At 41.5% G+C, this 21916-nt stretch overlaps 1 protein-coding gene across 2 annotated transcripts in view; it reads right to left on the reverse strand.

Moving 5' to 3' along the window:
* fbln1 (fibulin 1) overlaps positions 1-21916 on the reverse strand; it is a 43023-nt gene that overhangs the window by 2189 nt on the left and 18918 nt on the right. For both annotated transcript variants that reach the window (XM_010883958.4, XM_010883957.4), the window contains exon 16: positions 17326-17463. In XM_010883958.4, the coding sequence (XP_010882260.2) occupies positions 17326-17463 (138 nt within the window). The remainder of the gene's footprint in view (positions 1-17325; positions 17464-21916) is intronic.

Here is a 21916-nt window from a genome sequence, read left to right on the forward strand (position 1 = left end):
TACCTCAGTACTGTCTTACTCTATATTACCTCGGTAGAGTCTAACTCTATATTACCTCAGTACAGTCTAACTCTATATTTCCTCTGTAGAGTCTAACTCTATATTACCTCAGTACAGTCTAACTCTATATTACCTCTGTGCAGTCTCACTCTATAGTACAGTCTTAATGTATATTAACCTCAGAGTATTGCAATATATTACCTCAGTACAGTCAGTACAGAGAGATAATTAAGTTGACATGAAATTAAGTGAGTTAGGGCTGTGTGAGCCACTGCATGTCTTTGACTGATTGACATACAACCAGATATACTACTAATGCAAGATCTGCACTGCGTAGGACACATAAGTTCATTAAGTTCAAATTCTTGTAACTTCGATGTCAATCAGTTCACAGGGTTCAAATATGGATGAACCATAACCAGTGAAGATGAGCCAGAGCAAGGCGAGCACAATAAAACATCAATATAAATACAGTATGGAGCACCACAATGCAGCATGGATTTCACTTTCACAATACCCCTGTTTTACTGGGAATAGAATGATGGTTTCACATCATAAATGTGACCCAAATCCAATGGAGGCTCTAAATATTTTCCATTACAGGGGTCAGATGGGGCTGAGTACACTGCTGCCGAAAAACGAAGTCTCTCAAGGACTTCCATTTTAATGAAAATCAGAGGGATAAACAAGAAAAGTGTTACATTATTATTTATTTGGGTTACATCAACAAAGTCTTAAAGACAACACAGGACTTAAATAAATGTTGCCATGAGCAGCTACAGTCAGAACTCCACCATACCCCTTCCTCAGACATGCCTATTGTCAGAAAACCTAACTGATCACTGAAGTGCAGCAGCTATCTAGTGGCTTATTTGGCTTGGGAAATCTCTCTCATGGAGTTTCTGTCAATCATCCCATGTTTTAATTGCACTGTCAAAGCAGTCAGATTTGATAACTGAAGAGGCTTGTATAAAGACACTGGGCTTCGGCAGACAGAGTATTATGTCCTCATTCAAGACAAGGCATCTACAGTTACGGCTGGAGCTCAACATGCTAGCTATGAACCTGAGGTGAAACCAAACCACCACAACCACATAATCATTGCAAACATTGCACTCGGTCATGAGCTGTGGTGAGGTAGAAGCCTCACCACAAAGCTAACAGGTTTCACTTTGATGCAATCATATCATCATTACCTGAGGTGTAGACCTATATAAATGACAACATTTCTCACTGATATCATCTCTCATCTACTTCATGTATCTAGTTCATTCCAGCATCTGATTGTAGACCTACAGTACAGCGGAAAGCCATCTGCTATGGTAGCCCTGGGAGCGCGTTCCATTCCTCTGAGGTAGTGTATCTGCCTGCCGCAGGGTGCATAGGTGACCCCACCATGTTCCAACCTCCATCAAATACACAGCTGCGCAAACCCCTGCTCCCCAGAACATTCCGCACCACCATAAAATAGCCAGTAAGTAGAAAATAGCCTTAAATGCATGGTAGCAGAGGAGACACTCCCACAAAACAAAATGAAGCAAATGCCAGGAGGCATTTGTCATCCTCTATGGCTACGAGGACTACAATATTGAAGGGTTACATGTAAACAGTGCAATTTCAGGGTTTTCTGGTTTCTACAACTCAGTGAAGAAGTGTATGAGAAAATCCTAAATGAACGGGTTTAACACCAGAAACAAATTAAATGTACGCGTCGGCCTCACCACAGTATTGTATAATGACACACTGGACGTGGTGCGATGCATGTTCGGTGTTGTAAAATCTTTGGCCTAGAGCCAGGCAGAGCAAGGACTGGGCCCAGTCTGAGAGAGGCCCAGGATTAGCATACAACCCCCTTGGGGACAGGACCATAGGGCACGGGCCCGACCGACCTTTCTTGTGTGTTTGGTAGAGCTCCCAATCACAACCGACGGACTGAGGGTTGGGCCAGTCCAGTCAGGCTGTCTAAACAGTCCCTTGACCACTCCAAAGGGGACGCGAGCGCTGCACGCCCCCGGTCTGAAAGGCCAGCTCGTGTGGTTCGGTATTTCAAGGCCAATTAGAAATGAGTCATAGTTACTAATCTCTGGCAAATTAACCGTAGGGCCGGGTTGGATGTACTGCATGTTGACATTCTCCATCACCATGACATCAGAACAGTGACCAGCTAGAAGGAAAAGACTGACGCTTTTCCTGGTCTCCGGTCGTCTTATTTTCAGAGGTTGTGTGATGGATGAGTAGCACTGATGATATAGTAGTAGCATGTGGCATTATCTCTATGACCTTCACATCATAGTAAAAGTGACCTTATACGGTATCCTTAACCACGGCTCAGAAGCTCTGTCAGAAGCACTCTCAATAAAAGATCAGGCTGGAAATTTGGTGGACATGCTGGAAACACTGAATTCTTGTTCATACACTCATGAAAGATTTTTGGATTAGCACTTGATTAACAGATACAGTGTCAGTATCCCCGGATACCTTTAATTCTCTTATCTTTATGGGCCAGAAAGACATAGATAGACTCACAGATAAAGTGGTAATAAATTTGTCAAATATAAATAATCCAAATGAAGCTGAGATACACAGCAGCTTGGCCACGGAGATACTGGTAGGGAGTGATGACGAACAACTGGACACAAATCAATTGGTGTGCAAAAGGGAGGGAGACGTATTTAGCTGTGTATGTCTGGCAAATGTTATTAATAATTACAGCAAGAAGTCTGTATGTGCGCAGTTTTTGTGTGAGAGTTTTTGTATGTGTAGACACAGCATATGTGCAGGCATGTGCAAGATTTACATGCAAACATACACCGAACGTTATATGGAATTACTTATAAATATATATACACTCACCTAAAGGATTATTAGGAACACCTGTTCAATTTCTCATTAATGCAATTATCTAATCAACCAATCACATGGCAGTTGCTTCAATGCATTTAGGGGTGTGGTCCTGGTCAAGACAATCTCCTGAACTCCAAACTGAATGTCAGAATGGGAAAGAAAGGTGATTTAAGCAATTTTGAGCGTGGCATGGTTGTTGGTGCCAGACGGGCCGGTCTGAGTATTTCACAATCTGCTCAGTTACTGGGATTTTCACGCACAACCATTTCTAGGGCTTACAAAGAATGGTGTGAAAAGGGAAAAACATCCAGTATGCGGCAGTCCTGTAATCGAAAATGCCTTGTTGATGCTAGAGGTCAGAGGAGAATGGGCCGACTGATTCAAGCTGATAGAAGAGCAACTTTGACTGAAATTACCACTCGTTACAACCGAGGTATGCAGCAAAGCATTTGTGAAGCCACAACACGCACAACCTTGAGGCAGATGGGGTACAATGGTGTGGCGGATGTTTTCTTGGCACACTTTAGGCCCCTTAGTGCCAATTTGGCATCGTTTAAATGCCACGGCCTACCTGAGCATTGTTTCTGACCATGTCCATCCCTTTACGACCACCATGTACCCATCCTCTGATGGCTACTTCCAGCAGGATAATGCACCATGTCACAAAGCTTGAATCATTTCAAATTGGTTTCTTGAACATGAGAAGAAAGAAACTCCTTGACAAGGAGTTCACTGTACTGAAATAGCCCCCACAGTCACCAGATCTCAACCCAATGGAGCATCTTTGGGATGTGGTGGAACGGGAGCTTCGTGCCCTGGATGTGCATCCCACAAATCTCCATCAACTGCAAGATGCTATCCTATCAATATGGGCCAACATTTCTAAAGAATGCTTTCAGCACCTTGTTGAATCAATGCCATGTAGAATTAAGGCAGTTCTGAAGGCGAAAGGGGGTCAAACACAGCATTAGTATGGTGTTCCTACTAATCCTTTAGGTGAGTTTATATACAGACACAGCTCCTTTGGAAATTATTCACACCCCTTCACTTTCTCCACAATTTATAGACTTCATTTATAATTCATTACATTACTTTTGCAATATACACACAATAGCCCATAAGGACAACTCTCCATAGACCTCCGTGATAGAATTGTGTTGTGGCATAGATCTGAGGAAAGTAAAAAAGAAAAAAAACTGCTTAGGCAAGTTCTCAGGCAGTTCACAGTGGGATCCATCATTGTGAAATGGAAGAAATTTTGAACCACAAGGACTCTTCCCAGAGCTGGCTGTTCAGCCAAACTAAGTAACTGGGCAAAATGGGCATTGATCATGGATGAGACCAAGAATCCAATGGTGACTCCAGCAGAGCTTCAGAGATAGAAAAACATGCCAGAAGGATAACCATCTTTGAAGCATTCCATCAATCAAGCCTTTATGTTAGAGTTGCTAGACAGAAGCCACTGCTGAGTAAAACACATGAAATGCAGCCTGAAGAACTCTGAAAACATGAGGAAAAATATTATTAGGCCTGAATGCCAAATGCTACATCTGGAAAAAACAAGGTACAGTACCGTTAATCACCTGGCTAATATTCTCTCTATGATACAAACATGGTAGTGGGAGCATGATGCAGTGGGGATGGTTGACAGTGGCAGAGATTGGGAGTTGTTGACGGAAGGACAAAATGTCCTTGAAGAACCTGATCCTGGACCTCACACACAGGAACTCAGACTGGGGAAACGATTCATATTTCAGCACAACAATGATCTGAAGCACACAGCCAAGACAATGCTGGAGTGGCTACAGGACAAGGCTGCGAATGTCCTTGAGTGACCCAGCCAAAGTCTGGACCCCATTGAACAATTGTGGCGAGACCTGAAAAATTGCAGTTCACCAACACTCCCCATCCAATCTCATAGAGCTTGAGAGGATCTAAAAGAAAGAATGTGAGAAACTGCCCAAATTCAGGAGTGCAAAGTTGGTGGAGCCATATCCAAGAAGACTTGAAGCTGTGATTGCTGGCAAAGTGCTGAATAAAGGGTCTGAATACTAATGTACATACAGATATTTCATTTTTTATTTTCAATAAATTAGCAAAAATGAGGCCATTGTTCTCAGCAGGAAAAATTCCGGATAGGGAATGAGGCGTTACCCCAAGTAAAGGAGTTTAAGTATCTCGGGGTCTTGTTCGCGAGTGAGGGGACAATGGAGCTGGAGATTGACCGGAGAATCGGAGCAGCAGGGACGGTATTGCATTCACTTTACCCCACCGTTGTGACGAAAAGAGAGCTGAGCCGGAAGGCGAAGGTCTCGATATACCGGTCAATGTTCGTTCCTACCCTCACCTATGGTCATGAAGGCTGGGTTATGACCAAAAGAACAAGATTGCGAGTACAAGCGGCTGAAATGGGTTTTCTCAGAAGGGTGGCTGGCTTCTCCTTTAGGGATAGGGTGAGAAGCTCAGTCATTTGTGAGGAACTTGGAGTAGAGCCGCTGCTCCTTTGCATCGAAAGGAGCCAGTTGAGGTGGTTCGGGCATCTGGTAAGGATGCCCCCAGGACGTCTTCCTAGGGAGGTTTTCCAGGCACGTCCAGTTGGGAGGAGACCTCAGGGTAGGCCCAGGACTAGGTGGAGAGATTATATTTCGACACTGGCCTGGGAACACCTCGGGATCCCCCAGTCAGAGCTGGCAAATGTGGCTTGGGAAAGGGAAGTTTGGGGTCCCCGGCTGGAGCTGCTGTCCCCGCGACCCGATACTGGATAAGATCTCTTTTCTCACATGAAAAATCTAATTGTTTATTGAGTCTCTTTATGACCAACTTGATTATGTTTAATTTAAGGGAACACATCTTCTGCAATTTCACATAAACTTGACATATTTAGGGATATTTAATCATAATCATAATAATAATATTAGATCTGAATTCCCTAAAGATCATTCTGCTTCCAAGTATGTTTTTGTTAGAATAATTTAAATGAAAGTTAAATGTATACATATTCTCTTTTACAGAAAGAGATTAAACTATAGAGGACCAAACATGCCATAATTGGAAATAAATAAATGTCTCAATAAATACATTTCATACAAAATATATAAAATAATATAACGATATATATGCAATTAAATGTAAATGTACACATAAATAAATAAATATTAGTGACATTTGTAAAACATGACATTATTGTATACATAAATATTTATTTTCCTAATTATTTATTAATTTCCATATTAATTAATTTATTTCCGTAAACTTATATTTCAGTGTATATTTATTTCTGTATTTATTTATTCATATAATATTTTATTTATGTATTTATTTATGTATTTCTTTGCCCTTAAGCTAATGAGGGGGCAGGACATTAACAGACTGTGAATATTGTGAGTCAGACGTAGTAATGAATCCCAGAGCGCCAGATAGAATCAGACTGTGAAGATTGTGAGTGCTGTCTTCCTTGGCGTATCCCCATGTTGCCAGTCACTATTCCTACTTTAAGCCCATGCATCGTTGGTGCATAGGTGACACGAATAAGGTATTGAAAAACCAGGAGGAGTTTTCAGAAAAACACTGTCATTTTTGCCAAGTGAATAGGCTACGAGAACGGCACGTCTTTGCAGAGCTGTCCCAGGGGTCCTGGCATTGAAATGGATTAATGTCAGTGCCAGTGCATAGGACCAGCCTCGTAATTTAAGTGATTGTATTTTTCCAAAACTCCTCTTGGTTTGGACCCATGCACTGGCATTGAAATCAACCCGTAATCCCCATTAGAAACTCTATGAGAGACCCGCAAAGAGTAGTGCATTCACTTGGAGAAAATGTCTTTTTCAAAAAACTCCTTTTAGTTTTTCTATAGATTAACTGGCATACATTTGCATAGGTCAAAGTACAATGCTCAATAAAATTAAGGGAACACATAATCATCACAGTATAACACCAAGTGAATTAAACTTATCAATCTGTCCAGTTAGGAAGCATAAGTGACTGTGAATCAATGTCACCTGTTTTGGTGCAAATGAAAGTGACCACAGGTGAACTGGAGAGGCAACAGCGAGACAACCCCCATAAGGGGAATGGTTTTGCAGGTAGTGGCCACAGACAATTGCTCTCTCCTCATCCTTCCTGATTCTTCTATAGTTTAGCATTTTGCTAGTGTCCTTGTCACTACTGGTAGCATGAGGCGGTATCTGCAGCTCATTCAGTTTGCACAGGTAGTCCAGCTCCTCCAGGATGACAGAGCCATACCTGCTGTCGTAAGAAGGTTTGCTGTGTCACCCAGAACAGTCTCAAGAGCATGGTGGAGATACCAGGTACCATGGGCCATTACACGAGGAGAGATGGACAGGGCCGTAGAAGGGCATCAACCCAGCAGCAGAACCGGTATCACAATGAGATGCCATTGTGAACGTTATGCTGCCTGCAACATCTCCTACAACCAGTAAACGCTGCTGTGTACTCGAGTCATTACTCGCAGTTAATAATGTTAATTATTTATACATTTTAATTGTGATGCAGGAGTTACAGTATCTCACAGAAGTGAGTACACCCTCCCATTTTTGTAAATATTTGAGTATATATTTTCATTTGACAACACTGAAGAAATGACACTTTGCTACAATGTAAAGTAGTGAGTCTACAGCTTGTATAACAGTGTACATTTTCTGTCCCCTCAAAATAACTCAACACAGCCATTAATGTCTAAAATGCTGGCAACAAAAGTGAGTACACCCTTTAGTGAAAATGTCCAAATTGGGCCCAATTAGCCATTTTCCCTCCCCGGTGTCATGTTACCCGTTAGTGTTACAAGTTTGTCTTGCCTACAGTCAAGCATGGTGGTGGGAGTGTCATGGTCTGGGGCTGCATGAGTGCTGCCGGTACTGTGGAGCTACAGTTCATTGAGGGAAACATGAATGCCAACATGTACTGTGCCATACTGAAGCAGAGCATGATCCCCTCCCTTCAGAGACTGGGCCGCAGGGGAGTATTCCAACATGATAACGACCCCAAACACACCTACAAGAAGACCACTTCCTTGCTAAAGAAGCTGAGGGTAAAGGGGATGTACTGGCCAAGCATGTCTCCAGACCTAAACCCTATTGAGCATCTGTGAGGCATCCTCAAACAGAAGCTGGAGGAGTGCAAGATCTCTAACATCCACCAGCTCTGTGATGTCGTCATGGAGGAGTGGAAGAGGACTCCAGTGGCAACACGTGAAGCTCTGGTGAACTCCATGCCCAAAAGGGTTAAGGCAGTGCAGGAACATTATGGTGGCCACACAAAATATTGTCATTTTGGGCCCAATTTGGACATTTTCACTTAGGGATGTACTTATTTTTGTTGCCAGCAGTTTAGACATTAATAGCTGTGTGTTGTGTTATTTTAGGGGGACTGCACATTTACACTGTTATACAAGCTGTACACTCACTACACTACATTTTAGCAAAGTGTCATTTCTTCAGTGTTGTCACATGAACAGATGTAATCAAATATTTACAAAAATGTGAGTGGTGTACTCACTTTTGTGAGATACTGTATGTAGGCTGTTTTTAATGTATTGGTGTTGCACAGTTATGTCATCTTTTATACTGCAGGGCAATTATTGTACTCTTGTAATTTTTCACTGTTTTTAAAAACAGCATCTGGGAACATGTTTATCCAGATTTAGTTTCAGTTTACTTTTTATTTGCCACTTCACATTCACTTAAAATATTAAACTTAAACGTATTGTCAAAGCTTGTCAATTTAAAAAATAGATAATTTGATAGAGTTAATTGAATAGATTTTTCTATCCACTGTAATCGTCCCATTTAAACAGTAAGTAATGGCAGGAGCTGTATGTTTTTTAATCGTTTATCACAGGCAGCTGGAGTGTCCCAGGTGGGTTAAGAGCTGGAGGACTGTGAGAAGATAGTGGCATGTAATCAATAAACATAAGTGACATGTAATCAATAAGAGCTCTGCTGCCATTTTGTAAAAGCTAGTGCTTGGTGTGCAGTGCCTTTGGAGGGCTGCCAGGAAACCAATTACTCAATGCTATCTGGGACTGTTTTAATTTAATAATTGAATTCTAAGTACTTCATAATATCTATGCATCACTCTAGTTTAATACACAATCTGCATTTATCTTGCGAATAACATTTCATCCAGTTACGTTTTTAATCATAATTGTGTCCGTGTCCATTTATAGAGGAATGCCTTCATCTTTTTTTATACATGATAAGACATCCAGTTATAAATCTGCTGGTGATAACTTTTAAACTAGACAACTATCTGTTAGCTCTTACAAACATAATACCTTTTCATTAGGCTTAGCTCATCTTAGACTGAGATGACACTGCCAACTACAGTATTGGAAGGCAGAGATTTTAAGTATATACTACATGAAAAACATTTGAAATTGCTGTAAAGTCGGTTAAGCCCAATGCCGTTATATGCTATCAGTGGTTTAACTGCTCAGCGTCATCTGAATTGTGGATTGAAAAATTAAAGCGATGACACTTCCTCTGAATTAATGAACAATACATGGTCAACCTCTGTGTTCACATCTATATAGAACAAATTGTCAGACCCATTTGCAGCTATGTTAGCCATGTCTCAATTCTCTTCGCTGTATGTAACCATTTGTGTACTAAAGTAGTCACAGCAACCAAGGCATGGACAGTCGATCTGCGCACTCTGACACCAATCAATAAATTGGAAATTGGAGTAAGGTAATACCATGACATGCTATGATTGACAGCACCTCATTAGTTTAAGAACAAGGAAATACAGAAATAAATAAATACAGAAATAAATATATACAGAAATAAAAGATTATGGAAATAAATAAATATACAAATAAATGAATACAGAAATTTATGATCAAGGAAATAAATAGGCAAATCAAATTGATTAAAACATTTATAATTAGATATTTTCATGTATACATTTAATATTTTTATTGATACATTTATTTATTTATTTCTAATTATGGCAGGTTTGGTCCTCCATTTTAGCCTAGATCGATTGATAGCGCATATCACACACTTACTTAAAAACTTACTTCCCAAGCGAAGAGACCAATTTATTTTCATCTAGAAGATCCTAGTTCAGCTTCTGGATGTCAAAGTGCCAAACCAATATATTCCCATGAGCAATTTTCCTCTGGCATTTTACTGCTTCTTTAATAGCCTAAATGACTGCAGATTTATATGTTGATATCGATCTGTATAAAATACTGTGAATCTACAATGTGTACCCATCAAATTAAGGAAGGCCTCATGTCCCTGCATAAAACCTTGGCAAGCCATATGGGCTAACCCTGCCATGGAGGACTGCTCCTACTGGGGAGAACAAAGCATAGCATCAACAGTCCAGGCTTTATGTATACCATTGGTACTAAATGCGTATGTGTGAATGCGTATGTGTGAGTGCATATATGTGAGTGCCTATGTGTGAGCGTGTATATGTGATTGCATGTCTGTGAGTGCGTAAGTGTGAACGCATATATGCGAGTGCGTATATGTGAGTGCATATGTGTGAGTGCGTATATGTGAGTGTGTCTGTGAGTGCGTATGTGTGAGTGCGTATACGTAAGTGCGTATGTGTTTTACAATAACTAGCATCGGTGTAGACCACCCTGGGAAGAGAAGGCGTTGTGTGTTTGGCTGTGCTGTGGGGTTGTCGGGTGGAGAAGACACTGTTTTGATTAGCTGTACTAATCCCCTCAGTGACAGGCAGGCACGGATTCCTCATGGGCTTGGCCTGCTCTGGTGGGCTTGCAGATGCCATGTCATGATTCATGATCATCCCCCGAACAGTCTGACAGGCTCTCTCTCTTTTCTTGCACTCCGTCTCTCTCCGGCTCTTTCTCTTTCTTGCTCTGCTCTCTTTATCCCTGCTCTTTCTTTCTAGGATCCACAGTAACCACGAAAGACAACACAACCATGAACTAGATTTCACCTTATACTTGGTGAACAATGTATTGCCTAAGGTGTCATTTCATACACACCCATGGACTTCAGCCTTAAAGCCCATTCTTAAACATTAACAGTCTACAAATATTTGACATATCTGGCCCAAATTCCCTCAGCTACTGTTGAAGACAGTAGTCATGGGCACATCGACCTCCTAGTCTACCTGGCCAGACACACTGACAGGTTACTCCCTCTGAGGGACACTCTGTGGTTCACCTCACAGCCTGACATCTCCATGCCAATGACATCCATATTGTTTGGTAAAGGCCTCTTAGCCAAAAGGGCATATTTCGACCTGCTCTCTGGAATGTTTGGAATCCAGTTGCGGTGTCTAGGCGCAGGTTTTAGATTTTCAATCGGAAGATACCAGCGTCACCTAGGGATTAAATTCAGGAACTAGCCTGTGATTTGCTCACTTCCCCACTCACAGGGTTTCTTGCTCTTCTGGGGAATCTGTGAATGCTACAGATGTCGCATCTTCATTTGAGTCACAAAGCAGGAAAATAACCCTGCAGCAACAGGAAATTAACTATTCTTCACACTCAATTTACTTTAAGGTAAATCAGGTGTAAAATGTTAGAAATACAAATACAACATTTTTATAGGGTATTTTGAATTCCCAGAAGAACAAGCTAATCAAATTAGCCAAGCCAAAGTTACCTCTGCCTGCTAACAGGGGCATGATGTGAGCTCAGTTCATCCTCAGTCCGTCCACACGATACATTCACTGTGAGTGCTGTTACGAAGATATTAGTCCCACCGTAGAAGTGCGGCTTGGGAGAGGATGTAAAACTAGTGGGAACCCCCAATGGATGACGGATTGAGGGGCAACTACCAATTCGTAACCAGCCCCCTCCAGCCCCCCCACCACCACGCCCCCCACATACACACACCCCGCCATCACACGCTGCAAGTCCTGGAAAACCACCACCTGCTACCCAAGCCACAGATCACACAAACTTTGTTTTTAAAGGGGGGTGGCTCTCCAGTTCACCTGCTGGAGTGCCAGAATCAATCATCCCATGATTATCATGTCTATTCCAACAGACATTGACCTCAAACAATCTGCCCTAATCAGATGTGCATGGGTGACGTGCGCAACAGTCTGAGTAATGCATACCATTTCTTTCACTGTTTGTCTTTCCGAATATGCATCATGTGACGTGCCAGAGATGTTGTCTTAGTCATGACATACCGCCCTGCTGAATCCTCCTTTGGCTCCAGCTGGAGTGGCACGTTGCTCTGTGAGACGTCTGCTGTGGGGCCGTGCACAACATGGTGCCGAGCTAGTCACTGGGCCCCGTGACACCGGACTTGGGATGCATTTGATTGGTTTTGATGAGAGGCTGTTGTGTTTGCACAGATGCAGCAACTTGTCAAGGCTGTCAACCAGACGTGACAGAGTTGGGGAAAATGAGGTTGATGGATGACCGGGGAAGAGTGGCGTTGCTGTCTCATGCAGTGTGCGTGTGTGTGGTTGACTCCGGTCAAAGTGTTCAGTCCACTGAAACTATTGCTGGTGAATACAAATAAGGATTTTCCTGTTCCTGTTGACTAAAGTTATATGCAATTCTTACAGTTTCTGAGCTAACAGTCGCAGTATGCAGCCAAACGAACAAAACCAGAGTAATCTAAATTCAATGAAAACCAAACCCTATAGCTGATCACGACATAGCCTCCACACTTAATAACAGACAGTTCCTGACCAAACCCTCATCAGCAGAGCCACTCAACATGGCCGACCAAGGCAAACATGCGAGAGCTGCATTCAATAAGCATCGCAAGAGTTTGGGAGAGAAGTGGCTCCTTACAAACAGAACAGTGACGCCTTTCATGTGGCTGCCAGTTAAAGCGCTCTAATGCTTGGCGAGACACCGAGGGTTGGTGGGGGGAAATAGAACAATACATTTAACCACATGAAACCACTCTTGTGTACGCGCACACACAGACAGACATACGCGCACACACAGACAGACGCACACACACAGACAGATGCACAACAACAGACAGATGCACACATGTCCAAGTATTGGTCACAGATTCTCTCACAAACATGCAAGCATGCTTAACTCCTGAGAAGGGGTGACATAAGTCCCAAGTCCATTATAACCCCAAGCACACACATTTACTGTAACAAAACACCGACCACTGGACTCAATAGACAGTATGTGTGTATTGATGTGGTTAAGTGTGTCTGTGTACACATCCTATACACCCATGTATTTGTGTGAAATATAAGGCATATGGCTTGTACATATGAGCTGATGAGTGTTTGTAGAGCTGTGACAAAAATCAAAAAGGACTGGCAGCGCCAGTTTCTCAAGTACATTTGGATATGGATGATAACAAGTAGCCTTAGTAATATAAATACCTAGTTAGCTATGTTAGTTATCTTGAATAAAACTGATTGAGCTGAAAAATACATAGGCTATTCTGTTTAAACAAGAGCATTTGTGTGCACAGTAATTAGAAGTATAATAATTGTTGGTGCTTTTCCAGCTGCGGTTTTATGTGCCAAACTCAAAGAGAAACAGCTAGCTCTTTAATGATGAGCATTGGTATTGATAAACCAACATTATAAAATCATCCAGCTTTGTTTACCACCACTGCTTGACGAAAGTAGCCAATGCAGTTGCTAACACTGCATACATGTCGACAATCTACAGTACGTTGACATCGCCAAAGTACCAATTTCCCAGAGAAAGACAGAAATTAAACAATGCGTCTTCCCAATGCATTTAAGCAGTCCTTAGCAGTTGTTTTATCGAGCTAAATTGCAATTGGTATGTGCATAGCCGCTTATATGTGCACATACTCTATGTAGGAATATAGTATTTCAGTCCCTTCTAAGGTGTTCAAGCCATATTAAGAATGTCCCTCTTGTTTTTTCAGTAAACACACTATATGATTGTGAAACAATGTGTGTGCAATGTTCACATATCGCAATTTATTTTATTTTAGATCAGAATATTCATAAGGCTGATGTCCAGTAACACCGTACCGAACCATGGCCCTCAAACCGCAATATGTACACAGTTAGGCATACCGTTACATCCATACTTATTAAGACAGATGTAAACATTGAAAAAACACAGGTATAAGTCTGCTAATGTGAGATACTTCTGATGGGAGGAACCAGTACATTAAGTTGTTGTCACGACTCACATCTTGGCGATCTGGACCATTTTAGCCAAAATGGTTTGAATGGAAGACTGGCTCCCGGTGGCAAGATTTTGATTGGATGTTACATTTCAAGAACCCTTTCCCAAATGCATGCCTGTTCTAAGTGTAATGTTAATCAGTGTCCAACATCAGACAAGGTCAGAGAGTTTACAAACAGCTATTCCATATGCTTATTACAACATTAAAGAAAATGTGAACATAAAAAGCAGTCAAACACTTCCTCTTTCTGTGGGTTCCCCTTGATCCAATCCTTCCATGAGAAAAGTGGGACATACCCACTGCTTAAAAAAATTATTTCACACTAGAAAGGCCAGGCCTTAAATGGAAATCCTGAAAATGTGTTGTTTTTACTCAAACATTCAAGCAGTCTAATCTAAATGTTTCATATAGGCCATTGGAAAATAATAATTTGGTCATGTTTATCAAGGTGCCTGGTATCAGAACAATACAAATAAATATATTTTTTAAATAGCACAATAGAACATTCATTATTTTCCTGTAGGCTGTTTGTGTTAGGTATTTTGAAATACAGCTCAAGTTTGAATCCTCAGCATCAGTCTAACTCATACAATGTCTCCTAAATGTATTCACCTGTTTTTGCCACTGATAAAACACAAAAAGTCCACAATGTCAATGTGAAAAATAAAATCAAAATTTTCTCTAAATAATTTTTAAATATAAGACAGCAAATAACGGTTTACATAAATGTTCACCCCCTTTACACATGATTGAGCTTGTGGTGCAACCAAATGTCTTTAGAAGTCATGTAATAAGTTGAATTGGAGTCCACATGATTTCTGGTTAAATATACCTGTTTCTGGGAGGTCACACATGTAGTACAATTCCTAACAAAAATAAGGAAGACAAAGAAACATTCAAAGCAAATCTGGAATAGGGTTCTTTGAAAGCACCAATCAGGGATAGGATATAAGAACATCTCCAAGGTACTGAATGTCCCCTGGAGCACAGTGACGTCCATCATTAATATTAACAGAATATGGCACAACTGTGTGAACACCATCATTATCGTGAAGCCTGGTGGTGGCAGCATCATGCTATAGTGATTGATTCACCGCATCAGGGCCTGGAAAGCTTGTGAAGACGGAGGGCAAAATGGATACAGCAAATTATAGAGAAATCCTGGAGGAAAACCAGCATAATTCTGCAAGTCTTGAGACTTGGGAGAAGATACATTTTCCAGGAGGACAATGACCCCAAACATGCAACCAAAGCAACATGGGAGAGGCTTAAATACAAAAAAGGTTAATGCTCAGTCAAAGCCGGGATTTCAATCCAATTAAGGATATGTGGAGAGCGTTGAAAATGTATGTTCACCAAAGGCCCCCATCCAACTTGATGGAGCTTCAGCAATTTTGCAAAGAATAGGCTCTGTCCAGATGTTCAAAGCTGGTAGTGACCAAAGAGACTCATGGCTGTAATTTCTGCCAAAACTGGATCTACCAAATATTCACTAAAGGCGGTGAATATTTATGCAATCAATTATTTTCTGTTTTGTATTCGTAATTAATTTACATTTCATTTTTCACTTTGACATTTATGTTCTTATGTTGATCAAATATATACATTTTTTGATTTTAAGTTGTAACATACTAAAGTTTGGCAAGGTCCAATGGGGTGAATGCTTTGGAAAGCCACTGTACAATACAGCCATGCACATGTCTCACCTCCATTATTTATACCATGGACTTCCCATTTAGGTAAGCCTGGCTTTCAACAAGTCTTCATTCAAAAAAAGCGATTGCTTATTCATCTTAAAATAAACATATTGTTCAATTTGTCATTGTCGTAATAATTCAGTCAGTTGATCATGACATGGATGTTTGTCCATATCACTCAGCTCTAACTGCTTGGCACTCTCACTGTCCACCATCTCTTCCTCCCTCTCGGCTCTGGGAAGAGACAGATGTTCATAGTGACAGGCCCCCCTCCTTCATCCATCAGCACAGCGTATCCTTTTCTCCCTCCTTCCCGTTCCACCATTCCCTCCCTCCTCCCAGCGCAAGAGCCATTACAATAACATCCAGGCAGGCCCATCTATGTGTCATCCCCAGGCCCAGTACACGCCAATCCTCCTGGGGCCAGACTTCGTTTCAGCTCCCCCAGAGAGAGTGAGCAGGCCTGGCTTGAGGGATGGGCGCCTACACTACAGAGGATCCACATGCGGTCACACCCATCATCTCGTCTCTTGTTCTACAGCAACAGACTAAAGCCCAAACAGTCCACAGACGTAGAGAAGCATCCCATTGTGACATAGCTACGTGGCACTGAGATCACCATCTGCGGGGGGGACACAACCCAAATGTGCACATCTCCATATTTCCCCACCAAAAAGGCTCCGGAACACATCCTCTATTCCCTTGAATGTGCTGACAGCTTTAGCATTGTCAAGTCATAAATTCTAGAACACTGCAGTGTATTTGTTTATATGCTTTGGGCTATAATGACTTTTAGATGTGTATGTTCATTGCTTGCTAGTGGGCTACGATTAGTGTACCAACACCTGTAATAGGACTGGTATTGTTCATAGATACGCACATACGCACAGCACACTTAAACATATAATTCAAATCCTGACTGCTTCATATGTAAAAGCATAAGCAACCCCTGTACATCGTATCCACCATCATGTGTCACAGAAAAGAACAGCTTTGTTGCTTAAGAGGAGTGGAAAATACATGGTGGTCAGTAAGTGAATTAAATGGTGCTTTCCCACAAGAGTGGGACAAACGATGCCAAATGTTTGGTGGAGAAAGAAGAGAAAGCCGCCTTTCATTGGTCTCTGAAGACAAACCAAAGGACAGCTCCCTGGAGGACAGAGGCAGGAAAGGCCACAGACGACCCCGACAGTTCCCAAACGCCACTGGAGTGCGTATGGAATTAGAAGTGTGTGTCAGATGTACTTATATCACAGGCGCATCCTTATGGAGAATTTTATCCTGTTCAGACAAAGACTTCTTTTTCTTCTTCCCCTTACTCTGCCCTCACATGTAGAAGCATATGTGTTTGGTTTGTAGAAGTAAAAAAAAAAAAGAAACAGTGCTTTCGTAATGCATAAAAGCCCTTGAGCAAATGTCATTTCCATCCACGCATAGAGGCCCCTGGGCCTAGCAGGACACATAGCGGTCGCTTGCTATTGTTTTTTGGCCCTAGTCTCTAGAGGAGTCACTTAGACCTAAAAAACCCAAACTGAAGCGACATAGCGGCCTAACTAGCGGCCACCTTGGCCACCTTTCACTCCACTCAACCATGATCAGGCCGGGGCGTAGCTACCCTCCGTCCCTTCACTCACCAATGATCCAACACTAGCTGTCTTTTCTCCACTCACCCACGATCATGCCGTGCTCCTGCCGCTTCACGATGTCAAAGGAATTCTGGACGTTTCCCTCCAGGATGTCGAAAACGATGTCGGAGCTGATGTGGGGGAAAGAGTGCGCCGGCGACATGGTTCTCAGGAAAACGATCTCTGTTAGAAGAAGATAACAATTAGAGACAAAAGAGCTTAGCAGAGTTTTAAACCCATGATTACGCTGGGATTGCAATAGCTAGGCTCGTGCCAACTTCTCGTCGAGGGAAGACAATAAAATGGGTGGCGGCTGAGCTAAGGCTTTATTGTCTGCAGAGGGGTTCATGACAGGCCGAGGGTGTTCTGTACTTTTGTTCAGCTGGAGGGCAGCAAGTCCTAAACACCCCGACGAGAAGCTTATGAGAAACCACAAGGACTTAACTTCCCATGAAGTTTGGGATGAGCGCGTCTGAAATGTGCGCCACATGTAGTACTATGGTTGTCTGGGTTTGTCTGTGTGTGATCACAGTGGTCGGTCAGTCAGATCCTTCCTAAGTGGAACTCAGTCATTGGTTTCAGGGGCGAGCAGCTAACCAACACTTAATGGTGTCATCAGGGTTCTGACCTCTTACCCAGGCCTTGAATGCACACAGCTCATGGATTTTTAGAGATAGTGAGGATGTGTCTGTCGCACACTAACACAAGCAAACGGTCAACAAGGGCCCGGTGCAGTGATATTTTATGAGTCTTATAAGATCATATCATAAAGTACGCCAACATTCCTATTCCAACTGAACAACCTTAAATTCCAGGAATAATTTTAAAAAAGGTATCATCAAACATTTTAAATATTTTAGGCAAAGTTCAACCTAGTAGAGTCAAAATAACATTGAAAAGGAAAAATAAATGTTTTGGGGCAAGAAGTAACAGAAGAAGCAATATAGTTACAAATAGAATTGAACATCTGTTATCTTGCTGTAGATTAATCCAAACAAGTGTATGAGAGGGTAGTCTCTTGGGGTGACCATTTCTTATAGTGATTTGGAATATGAGTTTTGTCAGTACAGCAATGGTAGCTTTCAGAGTATTAACCCTTCCTTTCATCCCTCTATCTTATTCCCTTTACATATTAGGAATGATTCTTAAATGATTCAGAAAGGAGAGGAAATGTTATTTCCAGGTTACAGTGTTTGACTACTCACCTTTAAAAAATAAAAATAAACAAAAAGGTCAAATCAAATTAATCAAGAACTCAAATGGGGTCTTATCAATTCCACATGAGCATATCTGAAACAAATACATAAAATATGCCCAAATTATTGAAACACATTCACATATTGAAAAACATTTATAGCAATGTAGAATATACAGTCACCTCCAAAATGATTGACACCCTTAAAAAACCTGATATTGCTTACTGACGAGTAGTTGTCCATAACTGGAATAGGAATAAGTGATTGGTTGTCTCACGTGGAGTGTTAGGTGGGTACCTGTGAGGTTCTTCAAGTCATGTCCATTCTAAATAGGAGCCTATTCAAAATGTTTGAAAGTATACGAGTGGGACCAAAGAAGAAAACCACAGAGGCAGCTTTCATTTCTAATCAGCCTCCTAGGAGTGAAACAGCTACAACCTCAGGGATGAAGAGCTAGCAGCAACAACTGGGCTAGCTGCTAGCCTAAACCACCTCCAGGTCTCTTAGACAGCAGCTGATCTCACAGCAGAAGAGCAAGATGAGTCAACTTATTCAGGTTCAATATAGGCAGTCATGGGCCAGATTGGATCCCATTGACATATTCTAACAAATGGGCAGTAAATACAGTAGATATTCACTTTGTTTACCCTGGCCATAGGGTGCATGTTAGCGTATTATACAATTCAGACTGACTTTCTACTATATCAGAATATCAGGTATTTAACAATGTTTATGAGTAGGCTGTTTCATTTATGTAAGAGTTTTGAACTGAGCATGAGAGGAGCGATCCAGGTTAAAAAGTTCATTTGAAGTACAACATTTTTCTCAAAAAGATAATTCTAAATGTTTGTGACAGACTTGTCGGGTTTTTATTAATTAAATAAATATTTATACTCATTTATTTTATAAGTAGATCTCAAGGCATGAATTAAACAAATGAAAACCAGTTGAACAGAGATAAACCTGGTGCAGGACACAGGAGCAACCCTTTACCGGGTTAAGTTCAGGAGCCTCAGTACCAGTGAAAGCAAAACAGCTGCATAACATCAAAGATCCATCACCATATCTTACCACTGCTGTGCCTGACCAATACGTTTTATTTTAGTTCCATCTACTGTAACCATAGCACCCTGTTCCAGTCCAAGTGGCAATGCCATTCAGCAAGCTCCAGACTCTTACATTTTTTGGTTTCTCTGAAGGCTTTTGGCATGGAGGTGGCATCTAGTTGTAATTTTGGAGACTTGATGACCCAGAGATGCAACCAAGTTCTCTAACTCTCTAACTGCCCTCTTCAAACCACAGGTTTGAACATGGGATTCCAGTGCAGCGACAGTACAACTACAACACTCATTTCTAAAGCCCCTGTCCCTCAATTTGTTGCTAAAAGTTTAAACTTAGTTTTTTATTTCAGAGATGTGCTCTTCTGCCCATATATAAAACCAGCATCTCACTTCACTGCTGCTCCAAGTCAGTCCTCTTACACTCATTGTGGTAGCTAGCCAGTGATATGTGACTTGGTACTGTACTGTAGCTAGATGGCACAATGTCTACGATTGCCATAACGAATTCAACACAGGATATACAGCTTTTTGTGGGTTAGTATCTTTGGGTCAGATTACATTCTCACTCGAAACTAACCACACCAGGTTTCATTTGGAAGCAGCCTGACCACCTCGTTCAAGAGGACCATGGTGCGGTTTGGTGCACACTTGGGTAAGATTGGTGCTTTCCAACATCCCCACAGAACTGGATTGGGGGGGAAATGCTTCAGGATTCAATTCATCCACACCAAAAACATTTTTTTTTCCAAACTCAAGAAATTGTCTGACCTGATATGATCTTCTGTATGCATCTACGTATTGTCACCTGCCTATTGTCTCTGCCTAGTATGTGTTATAGGTTCAGTGTGCTTATGTGTGTGTGTGTGTGTGTGCGCATTACGTTAGCGTTGCGTCCACAAGCTCGTTAAAAGCTAGTTCTGACTGAACAAGAGGGACAGCTGCAGCAGGTCACTATATTTGTTTTTCTTGGTGTGCCTCGTGAACCACTGAATGAAGAGGAAAATAAAATCTGCTGTACCCTGAAAGAATGGGAAGCCCAATTCCCATGACCCTCAAGCATGTGTTTACCCCGCTCATCATGGTGCCAGAAGACAATTCCACATCCCCCAGACACAGTACACCCGCTACACTTGTACTAGGCCTATCTAATCCTAGTCCAAATTGTAATAAGCACATAAGTATAGACTATCCTAGTGTTCTAATCAGTCATAGTTCTAATCAGTCATAAAACTTGCTAAGACAATACCATTAAAGTTTAAAAACTGTTTTTTCACCTGATATCAACAATGATACTTTTGTGTCGTAAAAATAGAACATCTTCCCAACCTATTCTAGTACGAGACAATTAAAGTAAAACAAAGTTTAAAGAGCAGTAAAAACACTTTGGCTCAGGTACAATATATTAGACCCGCAGACAAATATCTTAAACCCATACACTATCATTTAAAAGCTTGTTTTCCATTAAATTAGTTTGAATAGGAAATACAGCAAAATGTATAGAAAATATTGTCATTGACAAGGTTAGAAATAATGAGTTTTTATTTTGAATTATAATTGTGTCCTTCAAACTTTGCTTTCATCAAAGAATCCTCCATTTGCAGCAATTACAGCCTTATAGACTTTTGGCATTCTAGATGTCAATATGTTGAGGTAGTCTGAAGAGATTTCACCCCATGTTTCCTGATGCACCTCCCACCAGTTGGATTGGTTTGATGGGCACTTCTTATGTACCTAACCTTATGCTCCCACAACAGTGCAAAAAGGTTGAGATTCAGAGACTGTGCTGGCTTCTTCCCTAAATAGTTCCTGCATAGTTTGGAGCTGTGCCTTAGGTCATTGTCCTGTTGTAGGAGGAAATTGGCTCTAATCAAGCACAGGGTTTGGCATGGTGTTGCAAAATGGAGTGATAGCCTTCCTTCTTCAAGATCCCTTTTACCCTGTACAAATCTCCCACTTTACCACCTCCAAAGCACACCCAGACCATCACATTGCCTTCTCCAGGCAATGTGGCCAGCATCCCAGAGTCTCCTCTTCACTGTTGACATTCAGACTGGTGTTTTGAAGCTATTAAATGAAGCTGCCAGTTGAGGACCTGTGAGGAGTCTGTTTCTCAAACTAGACACTCTAATGTATTTGTTGCTCAGTTGTTCACTGGAGCCTCCCACTCCCCTTTCTATTCTGATAAGAGTCAGTTTATGCTGTACTGTGAACGGAGTAGTACACAGCGAGATCTTCAGACTGAATGAGTTTCAACAGAAACTGTAAATTTTGAGCCTGTAATTGAAACCACAATTGCTGATGCTCCAGATACTCAACTAGTCTTTAATCAGCTGTGCTAACATAATTGCAAAAAGGGTTTCTAATGATGAATTAGCCTTT

Source organism: Esox lucius, chromosome 19, assembly GCF_011004845.1.
Source record: "Esox lucius isolate fEsoLuc1 chromosome 19, fEsoLuc1.pri, whole genome shotgun sequence".
Classification (NCBI taxonomy): Eukaryota; Metazoa; Chordata; class Actinopteri; order Esociformes; family Esocidae; genus Esox; species Esox lucius.